We start from the raw sequence: 20,608 nt of genomic DNA on the forward strand, positions 1-20,608 counted from the left end.
TTTTAATTATTGAACTGTTATTTAGAAAAGAAGAAAAATCATTACTCCATATAAAACAGCACCCAATCGGGATCCTATGTCAAGTACAACTTTATCACTTAAACTTGGTAAAACACTGTGAAATATATACAATATAGCAGCCACTGATAAGGAGTGTGAAATGATATCTAAAAACAAATACATTTTGTTTTCATAAAATATGATTTAAGGAAATCACATAATACAAGAAAAATGTTGAGTTTTTCTTACTGTATTGTTTCATATTGCTGGATCCACAGTCAGAGCAATACAAAGTATTCAGCTCCCCACTTTCTATAAGTTCATCTACTTCCTTCTCATCATAAAGAAATGCATCAACATGTTTTGTTGAACGAGGATCACAGTCTGAGTTCTGCAGAGTTATAAAACTTATATTTTTCCTTTGTAACATATAGGTTGAAAAATTAATATATAGTTTTACTTATTTAGAAAATAGCAGACCTGTCCAATCGTTGGTGATACAATGTTCTCTGATGGAAATATTCCATTTGTTGGTACTTTATTTCTGATATTGAGAACAATGTCTTTTATAGTGTTTAACTTTTCTTCCTGCAAACTATGTTTGTTATGACAATCATCTGCCATGCCATATGCATTCTTTGAAAGAGATTCTATCCTTACATTTTGTGGTTTCCAATTATCAGCAATGAACGATAAAAATGTTTGTTTACCAATTTCGTTTAAAGAACACATGATAGATGTGAACATTTCTATAGCACTTTCTACAGTCATACTAACATTCGTATCCATTATATGGGTTCGTTCAATTTTTCAATAAAAATAAAAAACATTTAATTTTATAAATATTACTCGTATGTGTTATCATGCATGTGTATCAGTTATAGGTTATGTCGGATTGAATTCCATATTTGAATTATACGTTAGGAATAATTTACTAGAAATATCACTAAAATTCAAATTTAAAGTTCTTTAACGCATAACATTCAACATGAAGTCGAATTTTTTTTCAGCATATTTATTAAAAAAAAATTAAGTACACAAAATGTCGATATGCATACATAGATACATAAATAATTAATCTTAACACTAGTTTGTATAGGCAAGATTTAAGGCACAATATGCTCCTTCATAAAATTTGACCCATTTTAGTATATATGTACAAAAATTTGTTCTTGTCCCGTTTGCAAACTGATCTTCTGACTTTGTTTTCTTTTAAAATAGACAATTTAAATAATTAACACTAAATTAAAAGATATGTTATATATAGAACGACCTAAAATCGAAAAAATTGTATAAATACTTATTTACACATTTTTGTTTCCTTTTTTTTGATATCGAAATTTTGACTAAAAATTCTAGCATGTTTAAATATAATTCTCGGATTCTTTTTAACGTATAATTTATCGTAAAGCTTGATTACCGTCTGGAATCTAATATCGGTCACTAAAAGAAATTGCATCTAACTCGAAGCTAGGAAAATACTGTTATTAGAAGTTCTTGATATTACGTAACAAATACTGTTAGCGATGTGTGACTGAATTATTTCTATTATTCTAGTAGCAATTCGTATGAGGTTTGTTCGCTCTCTAACGTAAAAATTATTCCGTTAAAGTCATTATTTTATCAATATCAACGACGATAATGTATGAATAATCATAATATATAAGATAATGATACAATGATCATTAAAAAAAGAGAAAAAATTTGAACAAAGTTCTATTCTATCGCGATTCAAGAATTTCCAAAGAAAATTCCAGCATCACCAATAATATTTCCTAAAACATGTAGTATTATATAAAATACATAGCACAGCTGTCTTTTTTATCAGGCACAAAATCATTCGCCTCTAAATTCGACATAATCACTAATATCTCACGTATTTACAACATAAAATAATGGACGCTAATTAATTTAAATGAGGAAACAAACATAACTCGTAAAAGCTGCCTGAATTAAAATTAGTATAAAATTAGGCGAGTATACGGTAAAAGCTAAATGTTACAAAAACGAATATAGTTTAAATTACGAGCTCATAAATTTTTCGTTCTTGCGTGTCTAATTACAAATGAAACTCGCTAATTGTCGACCATCAAGTGGATACAAAAAGAGACAAAGATATAATATAAGAGAGCAACAAAGAGATAAAAGAACGAAGAGGTCGAAGAAGACAGCGGACAGGTACTTTGCATATTTTACCCACTTCATGATCAATCGTGAATTTCTAATTCTATTTTGAGCTTGAAAAAAGTCGCAATTTACCGTCAAAGAGAAAAGAAGAAAACCTAAAACTGATTACGTAGGATACGATCGTTAAATGAATACATATCTAACAATCTTGATTGAAACACTTGAGCATACCTATTATGACATCCTGTAAATGTCTTAAAACGGTTCACTCATTGTAAACCTAATGAATGACTAAAGTTTCTAAAGTTTCTCACTATTAAAAGAAGCATCATTGGAAGCGACAACGTTCGTATATCGTTTTCTCCGCATATTTCCGTCGCAACGTAGTTGATAAAAGTTTGATAAAATTGACATCTGGAAATACGATCTGAGCACTATAAAAAGTCTTTTTAAAGCATAGAGGAAAATGGTTGGTCGCAGAGAGACTGTTCGATAGGCAGTGATTCCTGGAGCAGAAGGGACTCTCAGTCTATTGATGCGTTTCACTGGTCAGTCCCAGCTGTGTCACTGTTGTTATGGTTGTTGTTGCTGTTGTTTTGTCCGTTAAGAAACGATGCCATTTCCATCGGCGACTGTTGCCCGGTCTGTTTAGAAACATGCGTGTTCGTTTCGCTTCTTTCAGATCTCACTCACAGAGAGGCACAGGCATGTAGGTAATATATAACGTATGTGTGTGGTGTTCGGAAAATACGAAAGAAAAGCGGCTTCCAGAGAGAATGCAGAGAGTGTGCAAGTAGAATTTTAAAGAACAGCACGCGACCAATTGCTAAAGCTAGAAAAGACTAGTCTTCTTAATATCGAATAGTCTGAAAGCAGAAATACGTTAGTTGAATGTAAATATAGATACAGTCGCGCGCGAGAGTGCGGAGGGAGGAAAATAAATGGTAGTCGCTTGTAAAAAAAAAAAGAAAAATTAAAAAAAGAAAAAGTGGCGTACAGCTGTAACCCAGTGGAGCCTGTGATTCGACTCGATTATCGAGTATAGGCCATCGAAATGGGACTTAATCAGGCTTGATGGTAATAATGATCGAATCAATGTGCTATGTTCATGCAATGACATTGAGGATATGGATGGACATAGTGATTTAGCGCCCAGGGTCTTATGTGTCAATCTATCGAGTGTGCAGAAAAATAAAAGCATTAATGGAAAGTTAAATATGAAGTTTCCTCTAGTGGCAGTGAAGCATTTATGTATATAGACACTATATGATTAGATTTTATTGCGTACCATTAGGGTGTGATTTGTTTACTTCCTACATTGGAATTATCTTTTAAAAATACCAGCGATATAATTCAAATTAAAAAAATAATATAGAACCCTTTTTTTCATTATTTGGCTACTGGGTCGAGCTCCTCAGAGTTACAAGCCGACAGAACACACACACGACAGTACGAATAGTTGCGATAAAAATATCGACAAGGCGTATAGAGATAACTATGTACGCAGTTAAGATTATATTTCTGTTCGTTTAGTAGAATTAGGAAATTGAATGACCGTAGACAAATGATATTTAATTCAGAAATAGAAAATATTGGTATGACATCTTTGTCCATTTCTCAAATCGAAATAGCCCTCAGTCATTCTTTTCCTTTGACAAGGCGAAAGTATTGATATTGTTACTTACAAATACCGACCTTAGGCTGTATTATATCTTCAGATGTATCGAGACCAGCAAGTGGATTTGATGTTATGTTTATTTTCGAGTCAGTTACTCCGCCATTCATTACTCTTCCGTTTGTTATCGGTTTTCCTAAAATAAAAAATTAATGTATAATCTATTATAAGGCTTACACTGTCTTTTTCCAAAGTACGATGATATTACAAATTAAATTTACCTTCGCTTTGCGATGATTCCCGGCTTTGTTTGTGCTTCGTCCTCTTATATACTACTGCGATTGCAGTTAAGCTGCCCAACAGAGTCGATCCTCCGAGAACTCCGCCAATTATGGCATACATATTTACATTTTTATCATCTGCAGGCCTTACTCGACTATCTAATGTTAAATTGCTGCCATGATCATTTTTATTATCATGATTAGCATGTTCGTTCGTATTTACAGCTCTTTTCGTCTTTTGTCGAAGGATCTTAGAAAATTCCGAAGCTGCGTCTACGGAAAAACTCTGAACTTTAAACTCATACGTTGTATCCGGTTGCAAATGGGAAATAGTTATGTTGAAAGAGTCTTTTCCTTCAACCGTAGTTTTTATATAATCGCTAACTGTGGTAGAAGCTCGGTGATACACATAGAAACCATCGATGTTCGCCGAATTATCTGAATTCTGCCAAATGAGTAATACTTCGTGTGGACTCAAAGCCTCGGTGTTCGTTAACAAAGGTATTGGCATCCTATTACTTTCGATTCCGCCATCTTTATTCAGATGAAAACGTACAGAGTTTGGACTAAGTTTATTATCGTTGTTCGAGTAAACTGCAGCAATTCGAAACCGATAAGTATGATTAGGCTGTAAATCAGTTACTTCGAACGACCGTACGTGATTCGGTATCTCCGAGTTCGCGGTCATCCATTTTGCTTGTCTGCCATTCATCTTCTGTCCAAGTTCGCGATATTGAACTTTGAAAAATTGAATCGGCAGTCCTGTGTTCTCAGGTACAGACCACCTAACCATCACGGACACGTCTGAGAGTCTGGTGACATTCGGTAGATTCGGTGGTACTAGCACAGCTACAAATATAAAAAATCCGATAAAATCAACATGAAGTACCTAAGCAATATGTACGGTGCAACAAATTACCAGTGCCTTTACGCTTCCCTTCCTTACTCCTTCTTCTTCCTCCTCCCCTTGTATGTTTGTGTCTTGAATTAGAGATTCCATAATCCTGTTTGGCTTCAGTCGTCCCAATATGTTGTTTAGGGTTCACTCTTAGCAAATTGCAACCGGAATGAGACCCATATTCGTTACTTGCGACACACTGGACAATTCCAGCGTGCTTTTTTTCAACCTCGGAGATAGAAAGACTCGAACCTTCGATTTCCACATTACCACCAGGCGTCAAAGATTCCCCATTAATTAGCCACTCAAATTTCGGTTGTGGTTCGCCCGTTACCGTGCAAGAGAGGTCCAATTCTCCACCTTCGGAGAACGTTGCTGCCTTCGGTGGCTTAATCACCTTTGGAGCTTCCATAACTTTTAGTATGATCACAGACTTGATGTTTACTCCATGACTACTCCATATACAATCATATTCTCCCCTGTCCGCTGATTGAACGTTAATTATCGTTAAGCCCATCGCAGTTTTAATGGAGTTCAGTGGTAACGAACTACCTAATCTAGTCCACGTGACAGAAGGGATTGGGTAACCAGCGGCAAAGCATTCCAAAGTTACGTTTTTACCCCTCAAAACCTTGTACTCCGTTTGTGGTTGTTTAAGAAAGTATGGTGCTCGAAAACTGGTATTTGTGTTTACGTTTAAGATCGTCTTATGGTTACTCCGATATATCTGAGTAGTTATGTAATTTTCAGCAGTGCAGTGATAAGATCCACTGTCCGATACTTTAGCATTTTCAATGACCATGGTCTTGCTACCAACTACGTTAACATTTTTTACAGGATTATTATCTTTGTAAAACTCAACTATCGCCTCTGGGGCTGAGTAAGGCACAGGACAAGTGATAGGCACGGTATTCCCTGCTGGAACGTTTATAATGACTTCGCTCTTATCGGTAAACTTCTCTAGCGTAGCAAGCGTTAATCTTGCCGGGTCAGAAGCTAAACCACTCGAACCTAACAACGTAAAATCAAATCACCAAATTGTAACTTAAACATTGTGAAAGATGTTAAATAAAATGAAATACAAAAATATTTACCATAAAATGCTATACAACGGTAATCTCCGGCTTTGGATTCATTGTCAAAGTTCACTACGTGCCTGGACGTTTTGCCACCGTTACTAGACATGTGGAAAACCTGCAACCACCTATCCGAACCTAATGGTCTATGGCGCCAGGAGAAACGTTCTGCCCCGAGATTCAAATTGCATTCAAAATTCACATCATCCCCTATTGGCGCGGCCAAAGGTTGCGGGTGTTTAGTGAAGATCATGCCTAGTTCTTGCTTCTGTCCTGTAATTTATACGAATAATTTAATTTTCATAGTATTCAATTTTTGTAGTCGCACGAAAATACTATTAAAAATGATACAAATTGTAATATAATTGAACGTAATTAATCAGCATAAATAAAATGATGTGTAAATACTTCCTTTAACCACTGTATATTAAAATGTAATGCATATCATAAATAAAAAATATGTAAGACAAAACTGACCGTGTGCATGTCTGGCTAGGACATGAAGTAGGACCGTGATAACGGCATATAGAAAAAGCACAGGTCGCATCTTGACTCATTCTGCAATCAAAGAAAACAAAAATTAGTACAAGTTAGTCACATATGTCGCTCTCATTCTTATTATCCGTTTTTTAGTCTTGATTTTATTGGTTAAAAATGCGAGGCGCCGGTCTCGAAAGAGAAAGAGAGAGGGCCCACTAAAATTAATGCCGGCCAACCACCACGTTTAAGTATAGAACATGGCGAGTTCACGTGGAAATAGAACGCATTCATTCTAGTTTTGATCATGGCTCGTCATTTCGGCACGAACGATCCCCGCTCCACCAAATGGGTCGCGCATTCCAGTCCCAAAGGGATACAGTATAACGCGATTTATATTCGTTTTCAAATGCGGTTCATTCTAAAAGCTTCTGCCGCGCTGAAGCTTTCAGCAATCAAGAGGATTCTCATAGAACAGTGGTGGAAATGAGATTGCGCATGAAATCTCGATTTTTATGACAACAGAGAATAACCTAACCCTAGTTAATATTAATGCTTCCCAGTTATATAGCCACTTTCTGTTTATTTAATATGACTGTACATATAATTTATTAATTTCTGCCTTATTAGCTACAAAATGAATTTGGATTTATATAATTTTTTTATTCTTAATTTAAGAAAAAATATTATTGCATTTTATTTTGTACCGATCCTAACACCTCTTCTTTCTTTGTAATTCTGTCTTAGATTGCTTCTTAATTAGTATCAATATTTATTTAATAAATAGCAGTTACACAATTTTAGTATAAAATATAAATATAATAATAATATTAATTAATAATAATAAATATAAATATAATAATATGGATATTTATGCACTTAGAGAATTTCGATTGTACAATATGCACATGTTAAAGTACAATGCTTGTTTTAGATGGTGAAATAAATTTCTATTTAAGTTTCATTTCTTCAATGTAAAATATTTGCAGTATACAATTGCGCTGCACTAACTGCTCGCCGCTATCTTTACCAATTCTTGGAACAGATTTCTTAGAGCGAGTCTCATATGTTAATATGTAAGATAACAGAACGTGTCAGTCTCAGGTAAGTATCCGTATCTCATTTGTAAAATTGTACTCATCAATGAAAGAAGATACTCCGCATTTCTTAGAAATATAATTATAGCTTTCTCTATAAGTAGTCTTTTAGCAAAATACTCTTTTTAACTGACTGATATCTGTACAAAACAAATATGGATGCGCGAAAGGCATTATTGCTGCTTCTACTTATGAAGATAAATCGACAAATAATAGAAGAAATTCCAAATTGAAGATCACACGAGTAAAACATTTCTGTTGATTTTATGTCACTCTGTATCACCTTATAATTAAACAGAAGAATTTTAATAGGATACAAGTAGAAATGAAATGGCCTATTAGAGATTTTTATGCATTTATGGAAAATGTAAATGTATTAAAATTTCTTATAAATGCACAAAAATCCGTAGTTTATGTACAATTATACAAAATATGTAAAATACTCGTTAGAATATTTAGAGAATGAAACAAATCTCTATATGAATTCTTCCTTTATTAGCTCTATTTATAAAAATATGAATTTACATAAATATTCGTAGTCTTCTTATCATGTTCTTTTTTCGTAATCTTCAATTATTTTTAGAATTTGTTCGATTGAATATTAAAAAGTTACGAAAAAGGATATTGAAAGAAGCAGAAATGCAGAATCCATTTGCATCGTGAGAAACGAAGCCGACAGAGGTGCCACAATGACAACATGAAATTGACCATATACGGTGTCGAAAACCGTCGTTCATTGCGCGCACCGCTTTCCACCCACGTGCGAGCGGCTGACCGTCCTGAGTGACGATCAGAAAACCGCGCTGACACGTCCAATACTAATAGAAATTATTTGTTGGCTAACATACGCGTCAAATGTAGGTAGATTCATTCATGGATTACGCTGTACCGTTCGCTTACATGATAATTTAACGCTTGAAATTAATACAGAGAATTTTCTGTTCCACAGAATGCTTACATGTTTCCTCAAACGTTCTTAATAGATATTATATGTATATGAGTGCACTAAGAGAAAAATTTCACTTTCAATATCTTTGTTACTTAAATTAGTACTAATCTATTGAGTTATAACATAAATCTGTCCTGTTTTCGTACATACATACCTATACATTTTATCGGAGACAAAAACAAGTGGACAGGTAATGAAAATTGGAAATACAGTGCTGATCGTAAATATTAGAACACTAGTTGATATTTAATACGAATTTCTCTTTTACTCTTTCTATCCTCTGTTTGTATTTTATCATAAATCTGTTTTTTAATTCGTATTATATGTGTTTCATAATGTAAAATACTAAATAAAATAAAATTTGTTTACAGTCCTTCAATGAATGTAACGCGTAGGTGTCATATTTATAGCCGGCAGTGTAGATATCAGTGACGTTTCGTCAAATACGGTCTGTTTACGCAAAAATGTAAATATTAACTTCAGTTATTTACTAAATAATATATATATTATAAGAATATAAATAAAATTTACATACATAACACTAGTGCTAGTTCGATTAAACTTCATTGATACCTACCTCTGCTATACGACCGCTTATTTTTGTCACCGACTGTGTATTACGTATGTTGTGACAAATACAAAAATAGAACGAATTTATGTTACAACCCAATAACAACAAACAGTAAATATAATAAAATTTCATTTATATTAGAAGTTCACTGATTCTTTTTACAACCTCTTTTCACTTGTATAATACAAATTTATGCTTCAGCCAAATAAATTCAATTGATAATTCATTTAATCGAATACAAACTGACATTTCATTCCAACAAATAGAATTCTGTTATCAAAGTAAAAGAATGGAACTGTACGAAAAATTTCTCACGAGGACTCACTGTTTGTTACGAAGAAATGAATTTACCGGAGGAGTGGTTCGAAGGATTGACGGTCGAGAGAGGAGGGATTTTTCATCGAAGCTGAAATCACAGGGACAAAAAGCACGCGTTCGACCCATTGGCAAGATAGTTGAACGTGTTTTATGCACGGGAGGACTCTTAACTTCTGGTTAAATGGTAGCATAAATGCCGGTGGTATGTAACAGGTGAGAAGGGTTCGAAAGAGGCTGGTTTCCGACGCTGGCTCTCATAAAAATAAAGAACTCGAATTCCAAAGCAGTGGTTGTCAAGCCCCTGTGCCCCGCGCGCACCTCTAACCAACCTAACCTTACGGACGGGCCAATGCCACCCGAGTTACGCACACGCATACAACACACACACGCACAAGCATATAGCCAAACGAGAATTAGACTCTGTTCTACAACCTGTCGTTAATCAGGGAACAGACTCAATCCCCGAAATCCTTTTTGCACTCGTGATCCTCTCGCTTGATCAAAGATCACGATGTATCAGTGGAATTGAGTTCCACTTTCACGAACTCGCGACTCTTCTCCCGTTGGCCAAAATACAGAAAGATTTGAGTCCTCTTACACAATTACAGTGGCTTAAAATGTATTCGGACACTTATAGAAATATTTTTATCATTTTTTAATATTTATTAGACGTATTATACAAAATATTTTATATAGACTTTTACATAGATTTATACTTCTATGACCAATGATAGCTTTTTGTTTCACTAAAATGTTAATAATATTTCAAAATATTTTACAGAACACATCTTTTTCTTTTAATTTAGTGTTATACAAATCGCCAAAAAATTTTTCTAACTGAATGAGAAGATAGTGAGATTTTCTGTCACAGAGAATAAGATTGTATCGAAAAATATATTGATCTATACTACGATCTTTGTAAATTTTTTGAACTTCCTTTGATATTGCATTATATATCCATTTATTAATGATAATGAACCTTTGATTTAATATAAACTTTCTTCTAGTAATGGTTTAATAAATCCTCTCGAACAGCTTTGAAGTTGTGTCATAATTTGAGAATAGAGTTGTGATTGACGTTACTTTTCCACGAGCAAACTCCATGGTATTCCGTTATGTGTAACAAACAGGAACCAGGAAGATCAGGTTCCCGTTGATCCAACGCATTTGACAAGTGGATCCTTCCTTTTGTTGATCGTCGATTAATCACGTGAACTTTTATTCTCTTCACTTCGTCGTGTTTCATCCCGATACAAGACACATGACTAACTTAACTTCCCTGCTCGGCATGCATGGCGATTGCTTAGTAAAACGAGCGACGAATATTTGGCCGTATATGTGTCATACGCTATTTTAATCTACTTCCCATAACCGCTACTTGTTCGCCCATTAACGTTATATCTTTTAAGTAAATAAATACTTTATGTCATTTTATCTTTATTGATTAAACGATAACAATATTTAAGAAATAGTAATGTTTTCCCCTAATAGTCATTGCTATTGTACCAATTATAAGTGGTTCAATTTGATGAGCTTTACCGGGAAGTTGACAATTCATCCGCATGACTACGCGTATCAAAATGCGTACGAAACTTTAATCAGAAAGTATGCAACGTATACTTAATGGAAGACATGCAATGAGGTTGTAAATTAAAGTATTAATATATATTAGCGACATCAATAATGATTCCATGCATTTCACAGAAGTACTTTGACCATAAAAGCTATTACTCAATCAACCTACCAAATTCTTTTATAATACATGTATTGCCTGAAATATAACAAATTGTATACGTCTAAAATCTTCTCAGGTTGTATACATATAATTCTTTTTAAATACACAAAACTACAAAGGAAGAAAACTCAAAATTAACACCATACGATTCTGAACGAGGTATTCAGCTCCTTATCTTTTTTTATATGTCTCAAATTATTATCTCGGTTTTTAACACATATAAACTTGAATAACTCCGATTTTACGATCTTGCTATATCTCACTCAACAATAATGCATATGTATCTTATTACAACGCAGGCGCATTAAGTAGCGCGGTATCATCTGAATGAGCGTTTTCCGAATTGTCAATAGTTCTAACAATTGGTATTATTAATAATACTATGTATCCGATTTATTCACTGCATTATCCACTGCATTCAAATTTCACGAAAAATACTGGTGGCTCACCCCTTCCGGCAGGTGATCTCTCACAGCGACATCGCGACAAAAGTTTTCCATGACGAACGGTATATACAGGTCCCATTATATTTATGGTTTTACGGAATGGTGAATCAGAAACGTGAGCAAAAGAAATAAAAGAAAGGCAAAAGATCAGTGACGGAAGAAGAAGAAAACAAAAGTAATAATCATGCTTGGCACACTCACCCTTTTCCCTTCGATCCAGCCGTACGATCTATACGTTTATCAGATCCTTTTGATTTTTCGCTAAATCGATCACAATTTTCCTCGTGAGAGGAAAACGGAGTGTCCGTGTTAATAATTTTCACCGATAAATCACTTCATCTTTTTCAGAGCGATCGCTACTAGGCTCACCAAGTTCGACCTCCTATAGAACACGACGCTTGGCGTCCACCAGCACACTGGAATGCAGACCGACAGGTTTTGAACCGCGATAAAGTATAGTAACGACGTGTGCTTCGATCTAGGTACTCACGTGCAGGTTGGTACATTGCGGTGCAATCACGTGACTCACTGCCATTTCAAATCTGACAATAAAGCGGATGTGTTTTATCAAAAATTAAACACCATAAAAATGATCGAATGTAAAGAAAAAGTTAAAATTTAGTTTACATTATGAGTTTATAAATGACTTGGTTAACTTCAGGGTGATCATGAAGGAGAAATTTTTCACTGTAGGTTCAGATATCCTGCGCGATACGCTTCTGTACATAGCGCCACCTTCGAAATTCGAAACGCGCCAACTACGATTTTATAAATAAAAACTGTATGTCACTTTTAATCAGCAGAAAGAATTATTAATTATTAATATGATAGACGTAAATAATTTAAGAGTTGAAATATAGAAATATATATTAATATATTGTATTCAAAGTAACATTAATTAACAACAATTGATCTTTGTCTTCTTCTTTCTTACACTTTTTTTACGATTAATAATTTCTTTCATGATTATATATATATTATATATATAGGTAGTTGCATGTCGTAGCATGTCATTGAAAAGGATGCAAATTTAAATAACCAATTCTGCGCATGTTTGATTTTTTCACATTCTTTTCATTAATAAAGGTCTGTTTTGGTTACAATCTAAAATATTAAATATTCTTTACTCAATTATGTAAGCAAGGTCAAAAACTTAACAAACATTTTACAATGTATTCCGTTTTAAAATGAGTAATAATTATATTAATATTAATATTAATAATAATAATAATAATAATAATAATAATAATAATAATAATATTACATATTACGCCAACAAAATTCGTACAATATACAACTTGTAGATATACATATAAATAAACATCTGTTCCTCAAAATAAATGATTTCTGCGTTTGGCACGATGTCATGTAATGGAAGCAAATTAAACACCATGTTACATTTTGATTGTCCGTGGCTAGTCGCGATGCAATGAATTATTATGATTTGCTTCTTATATCTGATGTTTCTTTTCCTTTTTCTCTTTTTTTTCGGTGTTGTCGATGGTGTTTTAATTTTATGTATATCAGCCGGCCCCATTTGATATAGGAAACAACGACGATTTTAATGTTACGTTAAATAATAATTTGTATGCCTTTAAGAATTACGCTGGCTCACGAAAATGATGATTTTATATCGCAATATACGCTACAATAATACTTCATAAAAAATACTCTATAAGTTAACCATCTTGTACGATTAGAGTTTTACAATTTTTTTATACTTATTTCTCTCTATACAAACGCGCGATGTAACATTGACTTGTATCATAGTAGATGAAGGTATATCGTTTTTATTTTGTACGGACCGGCTGACTAACGAGTATTCTGCCCAATGTCAGGATCAACTGGTATATATTGCTTTATGTTCACTTTGCTAATCGATTATTCTAATTTGTAACGATGATCGATTAGCTACGTTACTATTATTATAAATGGCATCCCACCCCCTAATTTATTTAGATTAGAATAAACTACATGGAAGAACAGATCTTCAGTCATAGCAAACAAAAGCTAGGACTAAAAATTTCAACAAATAGTGTGAAAACTTGTGATATTACTTTCAATATATATATAATAGAATATCTATAATATATTGCTAATTTTAAAGATGCCAGTTTCGTCTATCTAGATCAGAATGTTTAGGTGTCAGCAAGAATGCCAATTAATAATATCAGAGAAGTGTCAAGAACACTTACTCTTTCTTTTCTTATTTCCTCTCTTTCTCTCTTCCCCTCTCCCCCTAAAGAATAAAACTTATAAAGCTCTAAAACTTCTGTTTCACCAAAATATAATTAACAACAACAACAACAAGGTGTGTCCACTTTTGCAATAATATCACAGACAATAGAAAACGTAAAGTCTACAAAAAACTGGTCTTGCTCGTGCATATACAAATTTCGAAAAAAGGTCCCCGCTACCGATCACGTACTTGCTTTTTGCTTTTAAAGCATATTTAATTTAAAAACATTTACATTACATATATTTATGTAATATGTGTAGTGTATAAATACGTATGTGCTAAATAGAACAATTTTACATTCACGTGAAATATATATAATATTTCTCTCAAAACTGGTTTCCTCGATTGCGTATAAACATGGCATTCTTCCTTGCACCCTTCTTTTAATCTTGGATCTTTTCCCCTTTGTAGCTGACCAGCTACAATCACACAAAACGTTTTGGCAGCGCGCCTTATATTCGATATTTGCCCATTTGTTTTTTCTTTTTAAGTTTATAGTATCTTTAATCCGCTTTTGTGATGCTAAAATTAATTAGTTTCCTTCCCACCGCTGTCTGTTCTTTACATTAATAACATCTAACAGTTTAGCGTAATATTTTTAAGTGCAATAACTTTACTGACTGAAAATTATTATCATTACCCCATCGATTTGGAGAGTAACTAGACAGTAAACGTTAGAGAATAAACAATATATCGTTAATAAGTTAAACTAAATTGCACCTTCTTAAGAAGCGATAATAATGAGTCTCGCGTCTGAAATGTATCTGAGCCAGCAGTAACATATATTACAAATAACAATTTACTGTTAATCGCAATTGTGACGCTTAAATATCATTATCAACCTAATAACTGATATCATTCCATTTTTACATAGTATAATCGTAAGACTAGAAACGTCTCCGATGGAACAAAATTTCGCCACTTTTTAATTGGTAACCAAGATCATTTTTTTCTCTATGAGCTTGTTTTTGCTTGCTATTGTCTTGTCTTTTTTTTATTATTTAAAATCAAGACTATGCATTTCATATTTTACCATTTTTAACGAAGGCTTTACATTATATATGGCATATAAACATATGGAAATACTCAGGCTGCGCTACCATGCTGTGTTTGTAGTGTCACGCAAGATATAATTAATAAATGGTTTAAGCTAATGAACTGTATTCCTTTCATATCCTTTTTTAGCAATTATTAGGAAGAGCTTTTATCACGCGGGCAGTGCCCTGTAAAAATATACGTTCTCTCTATACAGAACTACGATATCAATGTATACAAGACCAGTTCATCCATATTCAATATTTTTCTTCCACCGCCATATATATCTTCATTATTTATCAGGTATTCACAAGATTTCTTAATATTATACATATATTTGTTTTTTATTTTATTTTTTTATAAAAATAGGATGACACTCTTGGTTTATACCTTTATACATTTCTTCCAATCGATATTTATCAATTCGACGCTATATATACATATATATATATATATATATATACACGTATATATATCGATGCCTTAACAAATTTTTTTTAAAACTGGTCTCTGCATACATTACAGGATCTACATATATACAGCACTGTTCAAAATCATCTCAAAAGCCACAAAGAGAGTAGAAAAAGGCATGAAATGATAATATTATTCATTTCAAATCCGTATTCAGTGTACCTTGACTTCTTTTTTTAGAGTTCTTTTTGTTATGTAGTTTACCGCGGCACACATTTTGCACACATACAGCTGCGTACATGACCAGATGTATTTTGAGTGTAAATTAATGAGCATGTGAGCATGAACATGTGTACATGTATATATGTGCGTGAGAGTGAGTGTGTGTATGTTTATATGTATGTGTGGGTACGCGCGCGTGCGCATCTATATATATATATATAGATATATATATATATCTATATACATATATGTGTGTGTGTATATATATAATCTTTTTTTAAATATATTATCAATTTCTCTATCGAATAGATATCAATTATATTTCTATACATATCTACAAAAAACCTAATATAGAACTCTATTATCATTAATTAAACTCTCTATGAATTAATATGTATAATTGTCACAACAGGTCTAAAAAGTTTATCGTTATTTTAGTTTTAGTACGCGATATTGTTCTCCTTTTTCGTCATTGATGATCCATGAACCACTTATAGTTGTATCCATGCCTTAACGTTGAGAAAGTAATTTTTTTCTTTCTTTTAACACTATTCTTCTATTATTGCTTGTTGCTTAGTGCTACTGAATTCATTTTGGCATATAGCGAGTTCTGAACCCTGAGCGACCGCCAATTTGTTTTCTTTTCTTTTACTCCCCTCCCTTTGCCTCAACACTTTTTTTCTTCTTTTAAATAGAAATGCACCTGATAGATTTTTTTCTTCTAATATGACAGAACATATCGTGTTCTTCTCACTTTTTCATCTTAGATGCCTAACAATGGCGATAACTTCGATGCAAATCTTCATTAACGTTAATCTTATCCAAAAGACAACAGATTAATTATCAGCAACGCAAGATTTTAAATCCACAGTCTCGAAATCCATACCGAAGATAGAATTTTGAAAAGTTCACGTTTGAATATGGAAAAGAAAAATAGGAAACTTGTGATGCTATATACGTACATACAACCAAAGTATTCTTATATAATTTGCTTTAAATACCGCTTCCCTTCACTCCACTTTGGCCAATGCTTACGTCTTTTTTCAGGTGTGTTCGAATAATCATTCGAAGCTGAACGTTTTTTCAGCTTTGACGTACCATCGGACTTTGGCGTCGAGTTAATACCTTGTACGTGATGTGTCCTATTGTGATTGAGTGGTGTGGTAACACCTGCTAAATTTAAAAGCGCGTCCGCGCCTTCCGCTATCTTCCGTTGCTCATCGAAATCAGGATTTGTTTCCTTTCTTGGATATTTACTTGAAAAATAAACATGCGCAATTTATCATTTATAATATTGTATTAATAAACAAAAACTGTTAATGATTACCTTTCTTGCTTGACTGAGGTAATACAACTGTAAGTATGATCTTCGCTGGAGCTCCTGGTAATTACAGGAACCAGAACCTCGGATTCCGGTACTTTCCGCTTACGATCTACAATAAGATTGAATAAGTTATAAAATATTATGTTTGTTTAATAAGTTGATATCTTCTTTATCAGATACTTTGCCTTTATTATGATTTAAAATAATAGGTCCGTGTTTAAAAGAAAGCATAGCAGCTGCAGCTGCGTCTACATCGCTATCTACTTCAGTGTCTGTGTTGTCGGTAATGTTGCTCGATGCCAGTCTTTTGGAGAGATACGGGAAGAGGATAGGATCAGGTAGACGTGTACTAGTATTCTTTTTTTGTGGTTTTTCAGGGGAAGACAAAGTTTGAGCAGTCGGAGGAGGAAAAGGAGCGCGAGATAATGCTTGTATCAGGTTTGGGCGATACTGGGCGTCTACCATCCATAGCGAACCTTTGCCCAAATTCTAAAAGAGAAGAAGTTTTTCTAAGTTTTTGCTTCTAGAAGGGAAACGATCTTTTTTCGTGCATATTATAATGTAACACTTACTGGTGCTTTCTCTACTTTACGAAAGCACTTATTTAGGCTTAGATTATGTCTAACAGAATTTTTCCATCCAGTTGGAGCATTCCTAAAATATGGAAAGTGATCCAAAATCCAAGCATATACTTCCTTGACTGGTAGAGCTTTTACAGGACTATCTTCAATAGCCATGAAAATTAAACAAGAAAATGAATATGGTGGTTTACTGTTTCTATGTAAGTGAGGATCATATGGTATATGAGTTGGGTGTTTGTTGCGATTTGAAACTGGCAGATTATTGTTGTTCAATGATATCTTCGTCTGATTGTTTTGCGAGGTACTATAATGATTTTTTACCGACTCCTGAAAGATTTGCATTGATTTTTGACTATTTTTATTCGAGTGTTGATAGTTTTGACTATTACCATGCGACGTCGTATTATTTATCTTGCTATTATTATCTGCTATGAAAATGCAAAAAAAGGAAAAAGTATTATATTTCATTAATATTATTACGATTATCAATTGAAAATTAAAACATACTGAAAGTTACCTGGACAATAACCTTCATCCAAACTGGATACAGAATTGGTGTTTTCAGAAAAGTCTGCCATATCATCACAAACATTGTTATTCAAAACATTCTCATTCTTCATGTCTTTAGTGGGGTTTGAAATATCCAAACCCTTCAACAGATTCTGCTGATGAAGCCAGCTTAAGGAAGTCAGATCATCATCCGACTGACTATTTTTCTCAATGGACTTATCAGACATGGAAAGTTCATCAGTTGAGTTTGTTTCAACAAAAGCACTTGCATTTTCTTTTTCTTTCATTGTGTATACTGTTTCTCCAAAATTGAAAACTTTTGTGCTACTTAGTCCTATGCCAGTTTCCACACCTGATGCATCTGGTCTATCTGGTGGCATATTGGGTCAAGTGCTTTTTTTGTCACTGTAAAACAAAATCAAATCATGAAATTCTCAGAGAAAAATCTATATATCTGAATTAGTTACTTTGAGAATTATTATCTACACCTATGCATTACATTTTTCAAAATTATTTTTTTATCTTTTTTGTAACTAATTAGTTTATTAATATTTTTGGGGGGGAGGGGGGAGAAAGGATATTTAATTTGTGAAGCGGGGAAGAATTGATAAGCGTCGATGCTTCGGCAACGAAGCAGAAGAATACTGTTACTAAGCAACAGCTTCTCGTAACCCTAGCAACGTGCTCCTAGATACAATGGTATGCAAAAATTACCGGCCAGATAAATTTTTCACTTTATATTCAGAAAGCGATGCCCAAAAGAATTTTAAATAATATTGGATATAAAGATATGATAAGCGAAAGAAAATAATATAGTACATAAACGTTATCATGTAATTATATAATTCTCCTTAACATTTTTTTAAATATTGTATTTGGACTTCACAATGAAAAATCTATTTGGCCAAAAACGTTTGCACGGCACTATTGATAGTTATGAAGTAAAAACCAAATTTCCTCGATTGAGCGTCGCAAAAACGAATCTTATCTCTTATCGAAAACAAAACTATCACGAATTTTTTGTACAAAAAGAAATATAAATCTTCCTTTCTATTTATTACAGGAATTACAAATTGTAATAAAAACATTTGTAAAGCATTGAATATTGTTATGTTAATGAATAACTGTATAGTATCAAGTATGTAGTGTGAAAATACCAGTCACGTGCATCTGCACGAAACAAAATCCAATTTCGAAACCATATACACGGAACACGTATAACGTTTCGAATCATGATTTTCTAGGTAAAAATGTACGAAATAATGAAGATATAAATGACAACCCTACAGAATGTATAGAGAGGGTTTGTTTTAAATAAATGTCGGTTCGTTTTCTATTTTTGGTATCATATAGGAATACTATAATTACGGAAGGGATGCGTAGGCAGTGAAATTGAATTTCCGCGCATGTGACGCGCCTGTAGCCTCGAACCCAAAGTACCAACATCGTCATTTGTTTATCCACTAATAAGCGACAAAATGGCCGCGCTATTAAGAACACATTGCAATCGAAAATAAACTTTGTCATAACCAAAGAATCCTAAGACACTCGTCGCACTATCCACCGAGTTATCGATAGTTTTTCTATCGTTTTCAACATATATCATTTCACAGAACTTTTTACGACGATAGTATACATTTAAATCATTTTTCAAAAAAATGGCGTCTATTCGGCGCTCTCTCTCCTTCTCTGTTTCTCAAAATGTTTCATTTTTTTCTTGTTAACAGGATATCAAGATTAATTAAAGGATACTTTGAGAAGATTTCTTAAAATATGTATTTTTATGTTATGTGTAATTGATGGAAGAAAATTTGATATAGAAAATTCGTCTGTCGATACGTGGTACGCGATAAACAGATTTTGTCACAGACGTATTCGTTTCCAGATATCAAGCTCGCACCTGATCATAGTTTTGAAGTGGAAAATATTAAAGAGAAGCGAGACGAAGGTAGACAAGTCGTCGGTGAATCGATGAAACGGAAGGTGACAGTAAAAATTCGAGAACAAGCGAGACATGTCACTGCGTTACTTGTTGAATTCAAATATGGAGTTGATAATGATTACGAAACTGGAGCAAACATGAAAATGGCTACGGCATTGGTTGCACACGGTATCAACATCGCGTTTCGTAAATGATGCACTCCTCAAGCGTTTACTATTACGATAGAAAAATTGTTATACGTATTAGGGGGACGAGATTTAAACGCGCTCAGAAAGTTCCTCTGCTAACCATATTTTATGTATTTTTACATACGCGTCATTTTTCAGGTCGTTAAATTTGAACAGGACCAAGTGCTCTTCACGAAACTTCTTGAATTAATAATCACTCTGCATAATGTTCCCAGTGACTCCCGAATTTTCTTCAAATTCCACGGCGAAAACTAAATTGAAATATTTAAGAAATGAAACAGCGTTTTGCGTCTTTCTGTTTTTAACCTGCCATTCAATTATGGGACCGCGTTTAAATTTCGTTGAGCGGTGAATAAACACGAGAAGCTGAACATTACGAGGTTTTTTAAAAACTCACGTATCGGAGTAGACAGACGGCAGTCTTCGTTGGTTTTCTAAAGACGGGCATCTCAAGCACACTCTACACAACACCCAGCTGATTGAGACGCCATATTTTGACGTCATCACGTGGTTACCGAAACATCTTATATCGCATCTTCAACATCGATTAATCGTATTTAATTAAT

At 33.6% G+C, this 20,608-nt stretch overlaps 2 protein-coding genes and 1 long non-coding RNA gene across 12 annotated transcripts in view; 1 reads left to right on the forward strand and 2 right to left on the reverse strand.

The window, feature by feature from the left end:
- The window catches only part of LOC122572500, a 38,932-nt gene extending 25,090 nt beyond the window's left edge, over positions 1 to 13,842 (forward strand). Inside the window, exon 2 of the long non-coding RNA XR_006318467.1 lies at positions 11,939 to 13,842. This is a non-coding gene — a long non-coding RNA (uncharacterized LOC122572500). The remainder of the gene's footprint in view (positions 1 to 11,938) is intronic.
- LOC122572487 (interference hedgehog-like) lies at positions 959 to 12,010 on the reverse strand. Of its 5 annotated transcripts, none has more exons than XM_043737469.1 (7): positions 11,792 to 12,010; positions 6,475 to 6,555; positions 6,016 to 6,270; positions 4,943 to 5,932; positions 4,024 to 4,872; positions 3,813 to 3,938; positions 959 to 2,771 (listed from the first exon to the last, which is right to left on the reverse strand). In XM_043737469.1, exons 2-7 carry the CDS (start codon positions 6,542 to 6,544, stop codon positions 2,731 to 2,733), a joined length of 2,331 nt encoding a protein of 776 aa, XP_043593404.1. In that variant the 5' UTR covers positions 6,545 to 6,555; positions 11,792 to 12,010; the 3' UTR covers positions 959 to 2,730. The 5 variants fall into 5 exon arrangements, with proteins under 5 accessions (XP_043593404.1, XP_043593403.1, XP_043593400.1 ...); XM_043737468.1 differs by having other exon boundaries at positions 959 to 2,993; XM_043737465.1 differs by having other exon boundaries at positions 3,823 to 3,938; positions 11,792 to 12,009.
- Positions 13,843 to 16,018: 2,176 nt separating the features above from the next.
- On the reverse strand, positions 16,019 to 20,567 carry LOC122572492 (forkhead box protein N3-like). 6 transcript variants are annotated; one of them, XM_043737489.1, is made up of 7 exons: positions 20,440 to 20,567; positions 17,920 to 18,317; positions 17,792 to 17,827; positions 17,394 to 17,545; positions 17,007 to 17,310; positions 16,825 to 16,930; positions 16,019 to 16,753 (listed from the first exon to the last, which is right to left on the reverse strand). In XM_043737489.1, the coding sequence occupies exons 2-7, from the start codon at positions 18,290 to 18,292 to the stop codon at positions 16,477 to 16,479; spliced, it is 1,248 nt and encodes a 415-aa protein (XP_043593424.1). In that variant the 5' UTR covers positions 18,293 to 18,317; positions 20,440 to 20,567; the 3' UTR covers positions 16,019 to 16,476. The 6 variants fall into 6 exon arrangements, with proteins under 6 accessions (XP_043593424.1, XP_043593423.1, XP_043593419.1 ...); XM_043737488.1 differs by having other exon boundaries at positions 17,792 to 17,830; XM_043737484.1 differs by adding an exon at positions 20,167 to 20,293 and having other exon boundaries at positions 17,394 to 17,830; positions 20,440 to 20,546.
- Between the last annotated feature and the right edge of the window lie 41 nt (positions 20,568 to 20,608).

This window comes from Bombus pyrosoma, linkage group LG11 (assembly GCF_014825855.1).
Source record: "Bombus pyrosoma isolate SC7728 linkage group LG11, ASM1482585v1, whole genome shotgun sequence".
In the NCBI taxonomy this organism is placed as follows: Eukaryota; Metazoa; Arthropoda; class Insecta; order Hymenoptera; family Apidae; genus Bombus; species Bombus pyrosoma.